At 32.9% G+C, this 19,137-nt stretch overlaps 2 protein-coding genes and 1 pseudogene across 7 annotated transcripts; 1 reads left to right on the forward strand and 2 right to left on the reverse strand.

Annotated features, from left to right (window-relative positions):
• The first annotated feature begins 1,476 nt into the window (after positions 1–1,476).
• Positions 1,477–4,272, forward strand: LOC123217602 (annotated as a pseudogene).
• On the reverse strand, positions 4,219–11,892 carry LOC123217521 (exosome complex component RRP4 homolog). 5 transcript variants are annotated; one of them, XM_044638625.1, is made up of 9 exons: positions 11,693–11,892; positions 9,588–9,831; positions 7,264–7,450; positions 7,034–7,135; positions 6,898–6,943; positions 6,676–6,765; positions 5,815–5,874; positions 5,634–5,702; positions 4,219–5,006 (listed from the first exon to the last, which is right to left on the reverse strand). In XM_044638625.1, exons 3-9 carry the CDS (start codon positions 7,413–7,415, stop codon positions 4,545–4,547), a joined length of 981 nt encoding a protein of 326 aa, XP_044494560.1. In that variant the 5' UTR covers positions 7,416–7,450; positions 9,588–9,831; positions 11,693–11,892; the 3' UTR covers positions 4,219–4,544. The 5 variants fall into 5 exon arrangements, with proteins under 5 accessions (XP_044494560.1, XP_044494531.1, XP_044494547.1 ...); XM_044638596.1 differs by having other exon boundaries at positions 5,809–5,874; positions 11,693–11,888; XM_044638612.1 differs by having other exon boundaries at positions 5,809–5,874; positions 9,588–9,852; positions 11,693–11,888.
• Positions 11,893–17,793: 5,901 nt separating this feature from the next.
• On the reverse strand, positions 17,794–19,100 carry LOC123217586. 2 transcript variants are annotated; one of them, XM_044638685.1, is made up of 2 exons: positions 18,959–19,043; positions 17,794–18,687 (listed from the first exon to the last, which is right to left on the reverse strand). In XM_044638685.1, exon 2 carries the CDS (start codon positions 18,638–18,640, stop codon positions 18,005–18,007), a length of 636 nt encoding a protein of 211 aa, XP_044494620.1. In that variant the 5' UTR covers positions 18,641–18,687; positions 18,959–19,043; the 3' UTR covers positions 17,794–18,004. The 2 variants fall into 2 exon arrangements, with proteins under 2 accessions (XP_044494620.1, XP_044494613.1); XM_044638678.1 differs by having other exon boundaries at positions 17,795–18,661; positions 18,959–19,100.
• Positions 19,101–19,137: the final 37 nt, after the last annotated feature.

Here is a 19,137-nt window from a genome sequence, read left to right on the forward strand (position 1 = left end):
TGTCCATTTGATCCTTTTCCCTCGCCAAGTTCCCATTTTTATGTGATTCCCCATGTCAAACTTCAAACTTGAGACCTGTAAAATTGAAACACCAGATGAGGTGAAGCTCCACACAAGAGTGTTCAAACCCGGAGAAGAAAATGACTCAAAAGATGACAACTTGGTGGTTGTTTGGGTCCATCCTTCCTCAATCTTAGGCGGCTGCCAAGGCTCTGAAAGGCATAGCTATTGGACGCCTTGTGAGATTAGATACATCGAAGAGGAAGTAGGGGAAATAGAGGGATTAATGTTGCACATTAATGTTGAACCGATGGTGGATGAAAATAGTAATCATTCACTGCTTGATAGTTTAAGTTAATATAATGTATGATATAACACACAATTTTGTTACATGATCACTAACATAATCCAGACTTCAAGGCTGAAAATTTTTGGCTAAAAGACTTGTTCCCACCAAAGGTATCATAAAATCTCAAAATTTTATCTTTTAAATTTTTAAAAATCTAGAGAAAAAAATCTATTTTTCAAACTTTAAAAGAAAATTCGAAGAGAAAAATTTTCATATTTTCAAATTGATCAAAAGAAAAATATGACAAAAATTTAGTTTTTAAAATTTTTTTTGTTAAATAACAGTTTTACTTCTAATTCTAATTGAGATTTTTTATAAAAATTTATTCATAAATAAGTGTTTGAGTTTTTAAAGTTGGAAGACAAGATTTTAGGATTTTATTGTATCTTAGGTGGGAACAAGTCTTTTTGCCAAAAATTTTTAGTCTCTTAATTATTTTTATAACATTAAAATGAAATGTTTTATCAATAATAAAATTATATGTATTTATTTTTTATATATAAATGATACACATTTGATGTATATCATTAAATAATTAAGTAATTTTTATTTAAAGATAAACTAATACCTAAAAATATAATAATATTGTATATATATATATATATATATATATATATATATATATATATATATATATATATATATATATATATATATATATATATATTTGTGTATCAAAAAATAAGTATACATAACAATACTCATCTTATCACTTATGCATTTCAAAGGGGTACTAATGGAATTTCAAAGTTTCAAATTATTTCCCTACAATACAAACTGGGGCAAAAATTGTGAAACACCTTTGACCGAAATCAAATTCAATCCCTGCGAAAATAAAAGTAAAATCACATCAGGATTACTGTGTAAACAATTTTTTGATATAATTTTATATATAAATAATAAAATATTATTATATAATAAAATAATTAAAAATTAGATATAAAATAATATTATTTATATAATAATATATTATTATTTATGTATAAAAAAATTAGTTTATGTTGTGGACACGGAGAAATAAAATTAACCTGCTAATTCTTCTTTTTTCGGTTTAGGTTTCTCAAGACCACCACCCAGTCTAACGCTTCCTCTGCTAGGGGTTTGCTGTCTTCTTCCACCTGGTACTTTCTCTTTCTTCACCTATATTTGCATTCTTTTTCATGAATGTAATATAAACAAATATCATTTTTATATGGTTTGCTCCAATTTTTGTTCGTTTAATTCAAACTGAGTGGAGTATAGATGATTTATGAGTTTAGTTTGTTTGATTTCAGTGTGTAATGGATTACAGTTGTCTAGGTAGATCTGATTTTTTTTTTTGTGGTTCTTCCACTTTGAAATTTGGAGTCAAAATTATTTAAAATGTTGAGGCTAGTTATTCCCATGGTGGTTTTGCTTCAGCATATTGAAACAAGCGACGAATTGAAACATTATTAGTTTTGGTTGTTGAAGCAAACACTAGAACTTCTAGTCACTTTTTGTTGTAGGAGTTATCTTCTTGGTAGGTGCTGCAATTAGTATGTTGTTCATAAAAGCTAACCAATGGGACGTTTGTTGATTACTTGTGTTGGATATATATATACTCCAACTGGGATTTAGCTTTTTTGAGGAGTGCAACATGTGTGTATTATCGTATTGTACGATATAGGAAATGGGCATGGATCAAGACGGATATTGAGAAGTAATTAAGTAGACGGTGCTTCATGTGCTTTTTTGTGAGGATTTTAATATTAAATATTTACTTACTATAGCTAACTAATGGGTCATTGTGGATTTTCATTTGTCAACTTTTTTATCTTTTGCCTGGGTTTTAGCATGTTTATAGGCACTAAACTATAATTTTTTTATTGTAAGAAATGATCATGATTGAGATGTCTTTGAAAAGTTATGATATGGTTATGGCTGGTAAAGGTAGATATGAGTTCAATTTTAAAGTTGAATAGAGTTTCTTTAAGATTTTTTCCTGATATTTGACACTATAGTATCATTTCATATTGGCTAGATTAGCTTTGTGGAGATATTATTTATTAAATTTAATGATTATTTAATTAATGCTAATACTTTTACACTGGATTCAGAAGTTGTGTATTTGTAACTAAATACGATTTCAATAACGTTTTATGGCATTCCTAGTATATGCTTTCATGTTTATGAGTGATGTACCTTTTTTTCATCTTCTTTTTTGGATTTCTAGGAGGAAAGAATCTATGCTTTACATTATATTAGAATACATGCTTAAATTTAAGCAACTTTGATATTAGCAGAAGATTCTCCTTACAGTATAGATTGCTATAAAAATTCATATTGTGAATTTAGATGTGTTTAGAGGATACGGAATTGAAGTTTTTTTTCGGGTAGGGAAAAGCTTTCCTAAGAGCCTAACCTTTATGCTGCCATCTTTCAACATTGTCACCAATGTTTGATTGCATATAAGTTATAGAGAAGGAACTGAGGGCTTCTTGCCCTTTTACTTAACTGTTCCCTTGTAATTGTTTTTTGCTGCATTGACATAAATAAGTCCATCTCCGGCAGATCAATTTCTCATTTCTCACATCTTTTTTCCTTTTTTTCTAAATTATTTCCTGTTTTTTCATATAGCAAAATGTACAGATGCTCTTTTAAGTGCTTTTAGAGGAACTTTTTTCTGAATTCTGCAGAGTTTTTTTAATCCTGACAAAGTATTGTAGGATTGTTGATACATCTGGGATTAGTTGTGGGTATTTAGCTCATTTTCATAGATTTATTTGGGGAAATTCTTGAAGCTTGGGAAACATTGTTGTTAATTTTAAAAATATGTAGGTTTTGTCTGTAATTTTGTTAATACTTGATGAAGAATTTTCTTTTCAAGGAATGAAGGGATTTGATATATATACATTTTTGATGAATGAGAGGGTTTAACCTTTTCATTTCTAATATAATCTTTTCTATGTGTGTTTGTCAAAGGAGAGCTTCAATTTATGTTTCTCCTTTCTTTTTTTAAATGAAATTGCAATACTGGTTTTGATAATTATAGTAAAATTAAAATTATCTACATTTTTTAATTTGTATTGCCTTGTTAGCCACAAATGTCGTTTATAACATTCTTACGTACGAAACATACTATTTTTCATACACTGTCAATCACATAAATATCACGGAAATTTGCCCAAGTACATATTCAATATGTTAAGTCACTTTCAAGACTGCTTCACATGTACACTAAATGCTTGCTTGTTAGGATTTTGTCAATTATTTGATCATTTATTAGAATTTTATTTTTAACAGCACTAATAAATCTATTTGTTCGCCTGATTGGAAAATTGCAGTTACTAGTTTATTAGATAGAGAACTTAGGTTGACCAGAATGCAGAACACTGACTTACCCAATGAGGGAAACAAATTTCAAGTCCGGAAATTAGAGATCACTGACAAAAGCAAGGGTTTCATTGAGTTATTGCAGCAACTAAGTGTTTGTGACTCTGTGTCTGACAAGCAATTCGAAGAGTGATTTCAAGAACTCAGTGCTTATGGTGATGATCAGATTGTTTGTGTGATTGAAGATAATCATTCTGGGAAAATTATCGCAACTGGGAGTATGTTCATCAAGAGGAAGTTTCTGAGAAATTGTGGAAAAGTTGGGCATATTGAAGGTGTTGTAGTTGACACCAGTGCGCGAGGAATGCAATTGGTAAAGAAGATAATCAAATTCCTTACAAACCATGCACATGGAATGGAGTGTTACAAGGTAATTCTTGATTGCCGCGTTGACAATAAAGCATTCTATGAGAAATGCGGTTTCAAAGGGAAAGCAATACAGATGGCTCGGTACTTTGTTTGAGAAATAATTTTCTTGATGTTATATTTTTTCATATTTGCACTCATTGAAATAGCGAAACACAAGCTAACTTTTTCTTATTTGAAACACATTCTAATATTTGTGGGTTCTATTGTACTTTAGCGAAACCTGGAGGAAATTTATTGAGCCCCGATCAGACTACTAAAAAATTTTGATGTGTAAATCATCAGATCAAACTAACCGACCAGAATTTGGTTGCCATCTACTTCTAAAGATAAATAACGACAACAGGACAAGGTTAATACATGTTACATTTAAGCTAACAACTTGAACACAAATAATTCTTCCTTTTTCACTTCTCATCGAATCAAGACCCATCCAACATTCTCCAAACATCTGGTTTGAGACTTCATGCCAAAATCACCTCTTTCTCTTGCTAAATGAGCTTCGCCTTTCTGCCTCTTTTTCTGCAACGAGAACATAAAACTCAGATCCAAGCATCTCATGAACGTCAAGATTCATGGTCTTGCTCAAGTTCACTGTTTCCATGATCACTTCTAAAGTTATATTGAAGCCCAATGTAGACAAGACACGAATGGCATTAGCAATTCTGCATATGTTTTGCCTAGTTTCGGGTGGGGTCTGATTTTCAACTTGTTCATCAAGATCCGTGGTAATTCCATCAGATTTCTTTGCTGGCTGTTCAGAATCATTTAATTGATCTGCTACAATCTTATCTCTGGTTTCGACATGTTCACCCACCCAGATAAACCCATTACATCCAAGTATCAAGTCAACTCCATACTCTTCCAGGTGGTGAAAATGTTGTTTCCGTCTCTTCACTAGATAGGGATCAATCTTCAGCATTTGGCCCTTCTCAAGCTGAACGTATATTTATACACATTGATATAAGATACATCAAAATTACGAAAAATCTAAGAGCAATACTATGCATCAAATATAAGATATTATACGTATTCACTTTGAGTATATAAATAGATACATATTTATATGTATCATCACATGATTAACCATTAGTTATCCTTAACCAAAATCACTCAATCTCATAATGACACATAACTGTATACCCATTTATATACGCAAAATTGGTACACATAGTTTTATTGAAAATCTAAATGCTTGTATATAATGATGTAAGCATGGCAAGTCAAGAAAACAGTAAAATAAATCCAACTTATTGTAAGTAAATGAATCTCTTAATCAATATTGTTGTGATCGAATTATGTTACTGTTTGTCAACCTAGAAATCGGTACTTTAGGCATTATTGATTTACAGTTTCTTTTTCTCAAGGGTTATTTTCCTTTTAAGCCAATAAAGAAAACCCATTAGGTTACTCATTTAGCAATATTTTTTATTTGATAGTCTTTTGCCTATATGTTCCTTTCACATGTACATTCTTCTTCTTTATGTTAGATATGTAAATGAAAGCACCAGTGAAGTTTGCAACATGCACGAGTAGAATATAGAAATTAATAAATATAACATACCTTTCCATATTTCTGATTTCTTGCTTGGAGTTGTAAACTGCCATCATTCTGGGAACTACGAACTTCAGCCTGAAAAACAGAAAGTTACCTGTCATATTAGACTATTCGTTCATTTTCCCTTTCTAACAGCACAAAGTATACCAGACAATAAATTAGATTGTAGCAAAGCACTCACACACACAAGATCATTCTCTGTGAAAATACTGCGCATATTTAGTTCATCCACAGCAGTTCTCCGCCTCTACAATAAAGAGAAACCACAATGCAAAATTATTATGGATGTTTGGGGATACCTTGATAAAAACAAACAAAATGTATGCCATTGATATGAACAGACTATTAGGATTACAAGGGATTGATACACAACCCCCATCATGAGAGCAACTATAAGATATACTAAAAGTAGAAATAAATGTATAATCAATCCCCATTCATAACTATGAGACTGTATGCCTTCATAAGCTGAAAACAACACAGAAGACCAAATTCTTCTTTAAACAAATAATATAAAATTGCTACACAGATTCTCTTAGAGCGATTTGTGTGCAATTTTTTTCCGAAGAAATGAAGCTTTTGCTTCAACATAGACTACTAGTAATCTGTCAAATATATCTAAAACGCCAAAGTGATGAGGAAGATGACCACAATCCTTATCAAAACCACCAAAGACTAACAACAAGCCTGATTCAAACTCTTTTAAACCCATACAACAAGATTTCCGATATAAATTCCTAAAGCCATAATTGATAAAACTACAGTTAAGCCATTTAATGATCAGTTATGAAACATAAGAGAGATGAATCTTGAGGAAAAAAACTACAGGTTCCATGACATGACTGAGGTAAAAGCGCAGATTATAATAAAGACATTTTTACCCAAAAGAAAGGAAAAGACAATAACCGTTCACTTTCATAAACCTAATCATTATAGGTATGGTATCTCTTTCTATTTTGAAAAACTAAAAATATATCCAAGGACAAACTATTTGAATGTATATATCACTCAATGGTCCATTAAGCTGGAATTAAACAGAATCTGTTACCTGAATTCCATCAGGTAAATTCATTGAAGAAAGCATCAAAATTGCATCTTGTTGGAAATTTATTTCCAATTTCCACCGCTTCGGAGCAACCTAAAAAAAACCAATGATTATTCAACAAGGTTAGCATATCAAAGAAATTTATTTTTAATACAATTTAATAAATTAAAATTTCTTTTTGGCAGTAATAAAAATGTTGGAAGGAGCACTATTAGTCAGTATTACCTCAATAACACGTCCTATCACAATGTCTCCAGTCTCTGGCTTGTATCTAGAAAATAATCAACAGCTAAGCATTAACATCAAGTTTCACTAACTGATTCATTTAAAATACTAATTATGCCTAGTAAATTTTGATTACCTGGAACGTAAAGTCCGCACATATATCAACTTGTTGATTCGCTCAACTACTCCACAAACTGTTGCAACCAGCTCACCCTTACGATCTGATGTTCCATGGCCCCTATATTCCATTTAACCCAAGAACAAATAATTATATAATAAGAGAAAAGACCCCTATCTTTTATCAAATCCAGATAATATATATAATCATAAAAGAAAAGAATTATGAGAGTGGGAACAAATGCTAACTTCAGAATGCCATTTTCGTAAATGTGGATGCTATCAGCAACTGTGACACAGGAGTTAGAGTTGGACTTAGAAGAGAAAGACTCTAGCTTTTCAAGAGCAGTTTGTAGTCTTATCTTTTGGGTTTGATTCAGTGAAAGCTGCAAATTCCTCATCTTCAAGCTTTTATAATTTAGAGAGCCTACAGGGTCTGCTTGGTTGGATGAGATGAAGAGAGAGTGTTATTTTATATAGAAACGAAAGAAAAATTATTTAATTAGATTTCAAATAAAGAAAGTAGATTCTCTAACAATCATATTAACTTTTTCATTTGCTTTCTATACAATTTTCACGCAATGCAAATGCCACCAAGAGCTAAGCTTCATCATTCTTTCACAAACAAATGGCTTCCATCTTAGTTCTATTGGTTTCCCAAAAGCTCCACAAGATTTTAATTCCAACTTGACATGTAGGATAAAAAGAGATGACTCAAACAAGTGTTATGATATTCTGTTTCCCATCTTATATTAATGAGTTATGGCCAAATTTAAAAAAGGTAATCACACAAATGGATATGAACATTCAAGAGGAACTGGAAAGTGCATAATGCAATACTACTCAAATAACATAATTTAAACTAATTTGTGGACTTGTTCCAATCCGCCAATTGAGAATTACAAAAAATAAAAATCATAGTAAAAACCTCATAAATCATTCCATAAGTCAGTGTTTGGCATCCAGGTCAGACCTATGTTCTCTACCTGGTAAACTAATAACTTCAATTTTTCAATCAAATTAACAAATAGATCGTACTAGTGCTATTAAAAATAAAATTCTCATATAGGATCAAATACTTAACAAAATGCTAACAAGCAAGCATTTGGTGTACAGGTGAAGCAGCCTTTGCAAGTGCATCTAGATATTGTCTATATACTTGGGCAAAATTTCATGATATTTATGCAATTGACAGCATATGAAAAATAGCATAATTTCTCAAAAAAAAGATAACACATGAACGGAAGAACTTGTACTAGCATATGAAAGTGTGAAAATATCAATCTACAGAACCATCAAATGAGCCCATAAAAACACTACTGAACACTACATAGTTAGAATGTTATAAACTACATTTGTTGCTAACAAGAAAATACAAATTTAAAAATGCAGATAATTTTACTTTAATGATCAAAACCATTGTTGCATTTTCAGAAATTAAAAAAAAAAGAAACATAAATTTAAGCTCTTTCCCTTAACAAACACACATAGAAAAATTGCTTTCAAAATAATTAAATAAATGAACCTTCTTATTCTTCAAAAAGTTGTATATATCAAATCCCTTCAAAAGAAAATTCCTCATTGAATATTAACAAAATTACAGACAAAAGCTACAAATTTTAAAAAATCAGCAAGAATGTTTCTCATGCTTCATGAAATTCCCCATATAAATCTATTAAAAATGAGCTAACTAACCACAACTAACTCCATATGTACCAACAACTATATAGCACCAAAACAAAAACGCTGAAACACATTTTCTCAAAAATATTAAAAAGGGACACTTGGGGAAACATATAAATATGAAAATATAAGGGTTTTTTATAAATACAAAAATTTTTATAAAAAATACAGCAACCTATATATATATATTTTTTAAATACAGCAACCTCACACTTTTTCCACTGCTTCCAAGAAGTATTTGCAAACCTACATTAAAGCAATATATGCAAAGAATCATTCTGCATATAATTAAAACGAGCATTGATAAATCAAGACTAACCATTAAATCAGAATTACAGAAATTTCCACATTGGATAAACAAAATCAAATAGTAACCATTAAAAAGCAAAAGAACTCAATGCATTACCTAAATCAGAATCAAAACAACTAATCACACTAACAGCTCACTGACCCAACAAAACTCAAACTCAACAGAAAGACAAAAACTCTCACATTGGTAAAACCAAACCAAAACTAAACTAAACAAAACAAAACAAACATTGGGAAGCAAAGGGACTTTACAAAGTACCACCGCACATCACCGCCCTAGGAAGCCCTAGTCTACATCCAATTTAATTGAGAATATATCATCTTATTTAGACTTCATGCAAATATTTATCACCCAAATCCAAATGCAGAGAGGCTGAAGCCATGGAAACAGTCATCAGGACCACAAAATCACAAGCTCAAAAGACATAACCCAACAAGCAGAAAGCAAAGGAAAGCAAAAACAAGTACTAAATACTAAAGAGAAGAAAAAAAAATTTGCATTCTCTACAGCACTCGTATTATCAGATTCTAAATCGGATGAAAAGTTCTCATTTCTCAATCGGATATGAAGAATAACGTCCCAGATTCGATGCACTGATGAAGACGGCTGTTCTAGACTTCACCGAGAGTTTGAGACGCCAAAGAGGAGGAGAGTTCGTTCTGTCGATGTACTGATGAAGCCAAAGTGCCGAACAAATCATCTATTCACCGACGAACGGGGGACGAGAGTTCACCGATACTTCGAAACGCCGCCGAGGATAGGAGTCGAGACGCTGGAGACGGAGACAAGCCGAGAGGCCTGGGACGGAAAGGAGTACTTAAGACCTACGAAATTTAAAAAAAAACCTAACCTATCGTATTAAGAAATGAGGTGTTAGGTTAGGTATTTTTTAAGGCCAAACGACTATTTCCCACCCAAGGTATGTTGCAATCTCAAGTTTCCACCCTTTAACTATGGAAACACCAAACACCCACTTATGGCCGGTTAAATTTAACGAAACCCTAATAGTGGTAAGGGTAAAATTGTCATTTTCTCTATAATATTAAAAATAAACTAAAATAAAATCTACTTTTGCCCCCCTAAACTTTAAAAATTAAAATTTTCCCTTAGCCTAAGTTTTAAAAAATCGCAGTTTCACCCTAGGGTTTCTTTTTGAAATCTCCGGCTCCATTGCCGACGGCCTCTCCCTTCCGAAGTATCCTCTCCTTCCGGCGATCTCTTTCCTCTCATTTGGATGTCTGATTGGCATTAGAGAAGCCGTGGAAGAAGAAGAACTTCGTCGGGGAAGACAAAATTCTTCGTCTTCCCAGTCGTCATCGTTTGGGAAGACGATTTCTCTTCCCAAACGACATCTCTTTGTGCCGAATGGGTTGGGGTAGAGTTGAAGGGGGCCGTCGGTGGAAGAGAAACCGTCGGGGGGGGAAGATAGTCGGCGATGGCGTCGAAGAAAGTGAAAGGGTTTGGAAATAAACCCTATGGGGAGAGGGGGGAGAGGGGGGATGCGATCTTTTCAAACTTAGCTTAAGGAAAAAATATTAGTTTTTAAACTTTTAGGGGGGGAAATAAGATTAAATTTTCAGGGGTTAGGGTTTCGTTAAATTTAACCGGTCATGGGTGGATGTTTGGTATTTCCATAGTTAAAGGGTGGAAACTTGAGATTGCAACATACCTTGGGTGGGAAATAGTCGTTTGGCCATTTTTTAATCCTATATTCGAAAATTTAATATACAATATTCACAAGGGCAAAGCAGAGAATTTTGTAAACTGTTTTTTTATTTATAACATTAATTGGGATTAAATTAACCGCGTCTCAACATAATTTCTCAACATCTTAACTATAATCCCAGATAGATACCTAAATAACAATCAATATTAGGATTAACTGACAAACATTAGCACCTAAAAAGCTTTTTTGAAAAAAAAATAAAGCAACATAAGACTTTTCTAGGTCTTCCTGATTATAAAATAAAACAGTTCTACCTAAATCTATTTCACATGGTATAAAGATATACCAATTACAGGGCAGTACATGAACACACATATTAACTATGTGTTGAGCTACAGCATCAAATATAAAGTAACCGGAAAACAACAGAAACTATCTCTTGAAACAAATGCCTATGGTTCTACACAATAAAGGCACAAATTAACATGTGTTTTACATAATTTAGCACCAGCATCAAATTGGCTCAAGAAAATGAGAGTTAGTAAAGTTGCATGATCGTGAATAGAATGACAACCTTCTAAACCATTCTAAAAAAAATGACCATCCAAAGCTAGAAACTTTAGAAGTAAACAAGTATCGATATCCAACCGTTAAAAATCCTTAGACTGAACAACCTGTCTTCATCTGTCATTCATTCTTCGATAACTGAATTTCCAAGCTACTATAAAACTTTTGTTTCACTACCTAATATTTGAAGGCATGCCCTCATCTAGTAGTTCATAAACCAATATCCATGGGCATACACAAGGATATCCTTAGAATAACAGTAATGGAACCGATTTTTCTGTTTTGTTTGCTTTCATTGTTTATACATCAGCACTCTAACGATTTCTCCAGATATAAAAGGAAAAATAAAAAGCCCTACAATGCGCAATTTGGAGAAATTGAAAGGCGAAATTTCGAGTACACCAGATAAATTCATTAAAAAAATGATAAATTTGAAGAGTAATAAGACTTACAAAAAAACTGGAGATAAAGCCGATCGACGACGATGGAGATTTGTTGAAGCTTATAAACACGGAGAGAACTGTTATAGAGCGATGTAGAATTATTTTCAAATATATTAGCCGTGCGATTGCGTTAAATATGAGATTAGGGTATATCTGATCGGAGAAGGAACTGAGTAAGAACGGAGCGAGAGTGCAGGACTGGCGAGAGAGAAGTTAAATGCAGGATTAAGAAGCGGCTCCCACCTGGATCAGTTGAGGGTCAGTGTACGGATTCAAGTTCGACCCGTTTAGACCTCATTATGTTGGGCCGTGCCAGCTAAATCTTGCTTAACAGCCCAATACTATTTCATAATTTAGTTGAACATAAGTTAGTTATTTTCATTTCAAGCTTCAACTCAAGTCAAATAAAAAATTTACTGAATTTAATAAACTTAAGCTCAAACACTATATGTATGTTATCGAACTGAACTCAAATCAAACGTTATTTAATTTGACTTATTTGTAACTTGATTTATTATTTAGAGAACTTGAATTCGAAAAATATATTTAGAGAACAAAAATTTTAAAATAATATCTAAGGGGCAGTTAACAATTGTTATACATAGTTATATAATGAAATCCATGCTTCTAAATTTTATTTAAATAAACAAATGACTCAAATTTAAAAACTTTAAAATGCAAAAAAAAAAAAAAAAAAACAAAAACTGAAAAAATTCTAGAAAACTGCGAAAGATTAAAAAACTTATAAAATTTAGATATATTAAATTTTAAAAAAAATCTTAAATAATAGATCTTACAATAGTTGGTGTATATATACATATATTTTTTTTCACAATGAACTTTAATAAATTTATTATCATTAATACTCTTAAATATTTTAGGCACAACTGTTTATTCAATGTCATATTAGATAAATAAGTAATGTATCACATATGAATTTTTCATGCGATGCACAATCATGTGTGATAAATTTAAACTCATGCATGTGGTTTTAGTTTGTAAAAATTATGAAAGATACATTATCATTGGAAATTAGGCCGTTATCTTATAATTTTACCATTATGTTCTTATCTCATATTAAAAGAGAGAGTGCTTTTGGCGTAACTGAGAATTTCAACAACAAAAATCGTTTCCCTATGAAGAAGAAGAGAGGAAAAACTTAGCATCGAATTTGTCTAGCTAGGAGAACAAGTAGGAGGCTTATATTATCATGTTTTATCGATTCTTGAATGAATTCTTAATAATTTGATATGATCACGTATGATATTATGAAATTGTAATTTGTTTGTGATAATGTATGTATTAAGATATTGGAACCATGGTTAGATGAAGTGTCAAGAATGTGTAATGGATTTGTGTTATGATTAATGAATAAATTAGTAGATTTTATCATAATTTTATTGAGATATTGACAAGTTAGTAATTAAGGGTGTTTAAAATTTTTCAAAAACTAAACCAAATTAGTAGTTAAACAGTAAATTAATCTAAAAAACACAATACCTGTAAAATCAGTTTGAATATTATGAAATCAGTAATTTCAATTCATTTTTTGTTAATTAAAATTTAAAACTAAATTAATTAAATTTTTAAATTAAATAAATTATAAAAAAATTGTTTTATGTTAAAAATATCACAAAACAAAAGTCAAACTTAAAAAGCAATTAAAAAGTCTATTGACATTTTGTATTCTCTTGAGGCGGTATAAGTGTTTGTGACATGTCGTTGTTCTTTATTCTTTATTTCTTATAAGTCTTGCTAATTGCCCACTCACCCTTAATTGATTTTCATTCCCAAATACTCAACTCAGTCTATGAAGTCGATGACAACTCTCTTGCCTCTTTCGACAATGATTCTCTTGCCTCTTCTGTCTATGACAATTTTTCTTCTTGTTTTCTTCAACTGAACCAAGCTTTAGTTCATCTAATTAAATTGAACAATTTACTAACAAGATAATAAAATGACATTAAGACTAAAAAAAGTGGATTGTTTATCACTCACACTGAATTCTATACTACTGGTCTAATTTGTTGTTACTCACATTAAATTAATAAATAACTTCATTTTAATATTCCAATTATCATAATAACTTCATTTGAACAAAAAATAATCTCGCTAACCATGTTCATGATCTCATTAATCATATTCCAACATTTTATTGTCCAACATTTATGCACATATTAAACTACATAAAAAAAAAGTTCTAATACTCTTAAAAATGAATAAACCAAGACACTGATAAAGTAAACGATATATTATTATTCTTGCATTTCCAGAATTCTTTTTTTCACAGAACTTCAAAGATTTTATCCTTTTCATTCTAATTCTAATCTTTTCCTTTAATAAAGAAGTTTCCCACAATTGGTATCAAAACCTCGTTTCAAGCCTATGGTTAACAAGGTGGAGAATAGAACGGAAACTGTGGAAAAAGAAATCAAAGAGTTGAAGAAGCAGTTTCAAAAGTTGGAGTAGAGGCTATCTAAATTTTCATTCAAAAAATTAGAAGAGACATTTTCGAAAATTTAGCAATAAAAGATAAGTTGTTTGTGATTGAAGAGAAACAGACCACGCCCGTTGAACAGAAAACAGTTAATTCCAGTCACCACCAAAATCAACATTACTGCCAGTCCCAAAATAAGCCCCACGAACAACATGTGACAAATTCTGCAACCTCATACTGCAACAAACTACGAAACAAGAGTACCTAGGCCTCTTTGTCAACGGACTAACGAAAGAGGTGAAGTTGCGGTTGTGGGTGCACCAACCATCGGAGCTCTGTCGAGCAATGACACTAACCAAAACCTCACAGACGAAATAAAAGGAGAGATGTGTCAGGTTGTGATGGAAGCCTCATGTCCAGAGTTTATTTTCGCAAGCCCAAAACAAAAATCCAGAAGGGCAGCCCACAAGATGATCCAGCTGGAAGTATCATGAGATGCAAGGCCGATGAGGATATTCTGGAAAATTCAGATGAAATGCTGGAAGTGGAGAAAGTGCAACAAGTGGCTGCAAGTGTCCCTGGTCATTTCAAAGGAAATGGGTTAGTGGGAGAGGCCAACGTGTGCAGAAGATTGAGCAAGAAATTAGGCAGCCATGAGGAAAGTGGAGGAGAAAGGCTGCCTATAAATACAAGTATGAAGAGAAGAGACGGGGTGAAGAAGACTTGAGTTGATTAAATTCTTAGGAGCTCTTTGTTAACTTAATTGCTTTAGTGTTCTGTTGCTGTGTCCTTCTATTTGTTGTTGTTCTGTTGCTTTAATTAATTGAATTGTTCTTGCATTGGCTGATTTAATTTCTGTAATCATACATTGTGATGCTGTTATTTCCCTTCACATTAAGTATTGAATTACAATTGGTTTGATTTACATTCTGGAAGTTGTGGATCTTATTTTGACACTTCTCCTGTGAGAGATATGCTATCTTGAGTATTCTGGAAATCTATTTGGAGGCATTCTTCTGCTGGAATTCTCTGTTCTACAGGTCTGAATTTTCTATTCTGCAGGTCTGCAACAGGTTGTCGCTTCGGCATCTTTAATCCCTTCACTAGGGATTAAAGATGGTTATAGCTATACACAATGAGAACTCATTGTGTTATCTTCTTTAATCCCTTCACTAGGGATACGATCAAACTGCCAAGATTTGAGTTGACATGTCAGATTGCTGCCTTTCATGTTCCCCAACATCTGCTGGACGAATGAAAACATTACTCATTAAAACACAAGGCTGATGTCTACTGCAGTAAAAAAGGTATAGCTTTCGTGATAAGGATTAAATAAGATGAAAATGGAATCTGGGAATGAATTTGATATGTAGCAAGATAATTCCATTGATCAGATCTTTCCAATTAGATAAACTCTAAAACATTGAAACTAACAAGAGATATGATTGGGTTTAGCATTGAGCTTTAACTGCTCAAAAACCATGAGTAATAAACACATCAGCTCCTCGTATTCAAAGCATAGAGATAAGCCCAAATGAAAGTTAAAAGTTGATTGCAGGAGTGTTTCATTCATATCATCCGTTTCTAGCTGCATGACATGGTAATGCATTTAAAATTCATAGAGGTTATACCAGTTACGTCCACGGCCACTGTCATGGTTGTGTCTTCCACTATTGGAGCTACTGCCAAGCCCCACCCCTGCCATTTCAGGGCAGCAGTGGCGGTGCGTGTTGTTGCATTCCAGGCTGTTGCCTACATTAAAAATTACACCAAGTTCAACTTTAGCCAAGTCATACATATGCAAAAGAACCGTAAAAAGATAAAAATGACAAGCTCAAGGGAAAAGGCATTATAATTTGCAAGCTAGAAATTAAGAAAGTGCAAAGTTTGAAAAAGAAAACAATAATAATTAACAAGCAGAAATGTTAACTAGGCATGCAACTCACAAGTTACAGATTTAACTATTATATGAAAGGGTGATAGGAAATGACATCATCATGCTAGATATGACCTCGCGATTGAAAATAAAGAAAAGCAACAAGTATAACTATTTTAAATACTGCAGCGGAAGTCAATGTGAGATGAGAGACAAAGGTTGGATGAGTAGTAATGAAAGTCCAGAGAGGACTGAAATCATGATCCCATAAAACAGAGCCCAACTTTTGTCTACACGAGCTGATAAACCTCCTTTCAAGGCACACTAAAGCAAACAAATTACAACCAAAATGCTTTACATACAAGATTTGTCATGGGGAGAAGGGTTACAACATCAAGATTCATATACAACGAAATCTATAGGTAAATCATGTATACTATATAGCCCTTTCTTTTTAAACATGCAAGTAAATGCCATCTCTCTTGTAATAAGAAAAAAAACATACCTATGTATTGAGTGATAAAATCAAATAATGCAATGATCAAGATATGGAGAAAGGAGAAATGAAGGACAAACAACATGAGTTTTATATGGACTCAAGGTTTCCAATGTCGCAACAAAACAAAAATGGGAGGATAGTGAGAAAATCCAGTAATGATCAAATGATGTATTGCCACTAAATTCATTATTCCACAGACAAAAAACAGATGCCATGGAATTATTTGAAACCTGAGAAGCAGCTAGGCATGTCCAAGGGACCAGCCACAGGGGCATTACCCGCTCGGCATGTTCTGGGGAAAAAATATATAATATAGTGGGCTGGCTTGCTAAAGGCCCATGGAGGCATGGCCCAGAGGGCCTAGGCTGTGCAGTTCTTTTCGTATTGAGTTTTTCCAATAGGTCATTCCTCATTATTACTCTAGAATTGAGACTATCAACAAATGTTGTAGCAGCAATTGTATTTGAAACACTTAAACATGCAGGGATGAGAGACTTCATTAAATTTTTCTTGACCGTGATAGTCTGACTTTTAGCAATCTCATCCAGTATCACCTCCACATTGTTAGAGAAAATGTGCTTGAATAAAGAAAACGTTGGAAAGTTTTGATATATGCCACTTTTAACAATAACTGCAAGCTTCTTCATCTCAGGGGACTCCTTGTCCTGTCTCATTGTTAATGTAGGTATCAACGTGCTAAGGGAGTCTCCATCCATGGATGGGACACTGGCAAAGCTTATAAAATTTAATTAAATAATTAATCATTGGTTTTTTTTCTAACACTCTAATAATTCAATTCTATCTATCTAAACAACAAATTCTAAACTCAAGTTTAACTGCAAAGGAAATCTATGAGAAGATCGGAAGAGGAAGTTGGCAGGCAAATCCAAAATTATTAATTTAGCTTGCTTATGCTATGTACCCACCAAAAATACTGGTAATTGTCCATATGCAAACCCCAGTTATCTTAAGAAACTGTAAAGTAGAACCGGATACATTTATCAAGATTGCAGTGTATCATGAAATTTTCTGCAAAGGGTCCCCTGCTTTTCCACAAACATTTTTATGATATGACATAAACCATTCATAATTAACATAAATAAAGAGAAGCAGCTGCTCAAAAGTTGATAAGAATTGATGAAAAAGAAGACTCCATCAAAAGCGCATGAAAATGAAAAAGGAAACACAACACTTGATTAACATTTTATTAAAAACATTAAAAAAAAGAAAAAACTGCAGACATTAGAAAACACAAATTTCCTTGCTCCAGTTGAAGTCGATATTCCCCCCACCAATTGTGTCTTCTTTCAAGCATAAGATATAGTATTATAATTCAGGAGATCTGAATATCATCCTCTGAATCGTGTATTTCGGGGTTACTATCAGTTTTGATCCGTCTGGTCCCAGACAAAGGCACACTCGTAAGGCTCATTGTGTTGGCGAGTCGACCTTGAATAGTACCTCAGAATCCTTGTCCAATCTTCGCCTCTTTTCTGGTCTGGAATTAGGTTACGGATCATTGCAAGCTTGAACAAGAGGAATCTCAACTTGAGCTTTATGTTCTTGCGCCGGAGGAGGTTGTTCTTGTTCCGGAGTTGGAGGTTGTTCTTGTTCTGGATGTGGAGGTTGTTCATTCGGAAACTGAAGAGGGATACTCAGAATATCAGTTTCACCCAGCATATCAATTTCAGCCGAACAGAGCATCCAATCTCTCAATTGAAGTCCAATTTCAGGTCTCCTGTTATTGAGTGTGGCCATTTGGCTGCTTGTGCGGAATATTTTGGTTCTCAGATCATCATTAACTGGAAGAACAGCTTTTCCTTTCCTACATGTGAAACAAAGAAAGCAGTTTTTTGAAGGTTCTTCCAACGTCTGAGTTCCAGCAATCTCATTCAGTATCTCCTCCACATCAGCAGCCAACGCTTGGACATCGGCCACCCACACATCGCAGTCAGATTGGGGCTTTTTCTCCTTAATCGTTCCGTCCATAGCCTTGATAAAAATCTCCAATTTGCCCTGCCATTGATTTATTGGTACACCTTGGCCAATTAGAACAGAAGTTCCGAGGAGATTCAACTTAGGGGACAGCTCGATCAGTCTTTTCACTAACGTATCCAGTGAATCAAGGAGCTTGTCTCGCCCCATGAATTTCGACCGGGTTGAGAACTGCCACACAAAAGAAATTTATGACACTGCAAAAGCTTATAAAATTTAATTAAATGATAAATCATAAATTTTTTAATAATTCAATTCCATCTATCTAAACAACAAATTCTAAACCCAAAGTTTAACTACAAGGGAAATCTATGAGAAGATCGGAAGAGGAGTCTGCAGACAAATCCAAAATTATTAATTTGGCTTAGGCTATGTTAATGTACCCAACAAACATATTAATAATAACAATATATATAAACCTAATTTGAATAGACATGCAGAAAATAAGAAAATATTTTAAATACTTACCTTAACACACAGAACTCAAAGCAGGAACTCTTCACTGATACTGATTCGTGAAACGCACCAAACAAAATATTTGTTAAGATTCTGATAAATACAACCTAAAAGAGAAAAAAGCAAATTTAAATAGGCCAAAGGACTATTTCCCACCCAACCTAAAAGAGAAAAAAGCATATTTAAGAAAA

This window comes from Mangifera indica, chromosome 1 (genome assembly GCF_011075055.1).
Source record: "Mangifera indica cultivar Alphonso chromosome 1, CATAS_Mindica_2.1, whole genome shotgun sequence".
NCBI lineage: Eukaryota > Viridiplantae > Streptophyta > Magnoliopsida > Sapindales > Anacardiaceae > Mangifera > Mangifera indica.

Excerpts from the sequence above, each read along its gene's own strand:
- LOC123217521 (XM_044638618.1), bottom strand. The coding sequence starts at position 7,415 with ATGAGGAATTTGCAGCTTTCACTGAATCAAACCCAAAAGATAAGACTA. Across the intron at positions 6,944-7,033 it reads GTGCGGACTTTACGTTCCAG|ATACAAGCCAGAGACTGGAG; the intron begins GTAATCAAAATT and ends ATTATTTTCTAG. Across the intron at positions 5,007-5,633 it reads GAAATCAGAAATATGGAAAG|CTTGAGAAGGGCCAAATGCT; the intron begins GTATGTTATATT and ends ATATACGTTCAG.
- LOC123217586 (XM_044638685.1), bottom strand. The coding sequence starts at position 18,640 with ATGGGGCGAGACAAGCTCCTTGATTCACTGGATACGTTAGTGAAAAGA.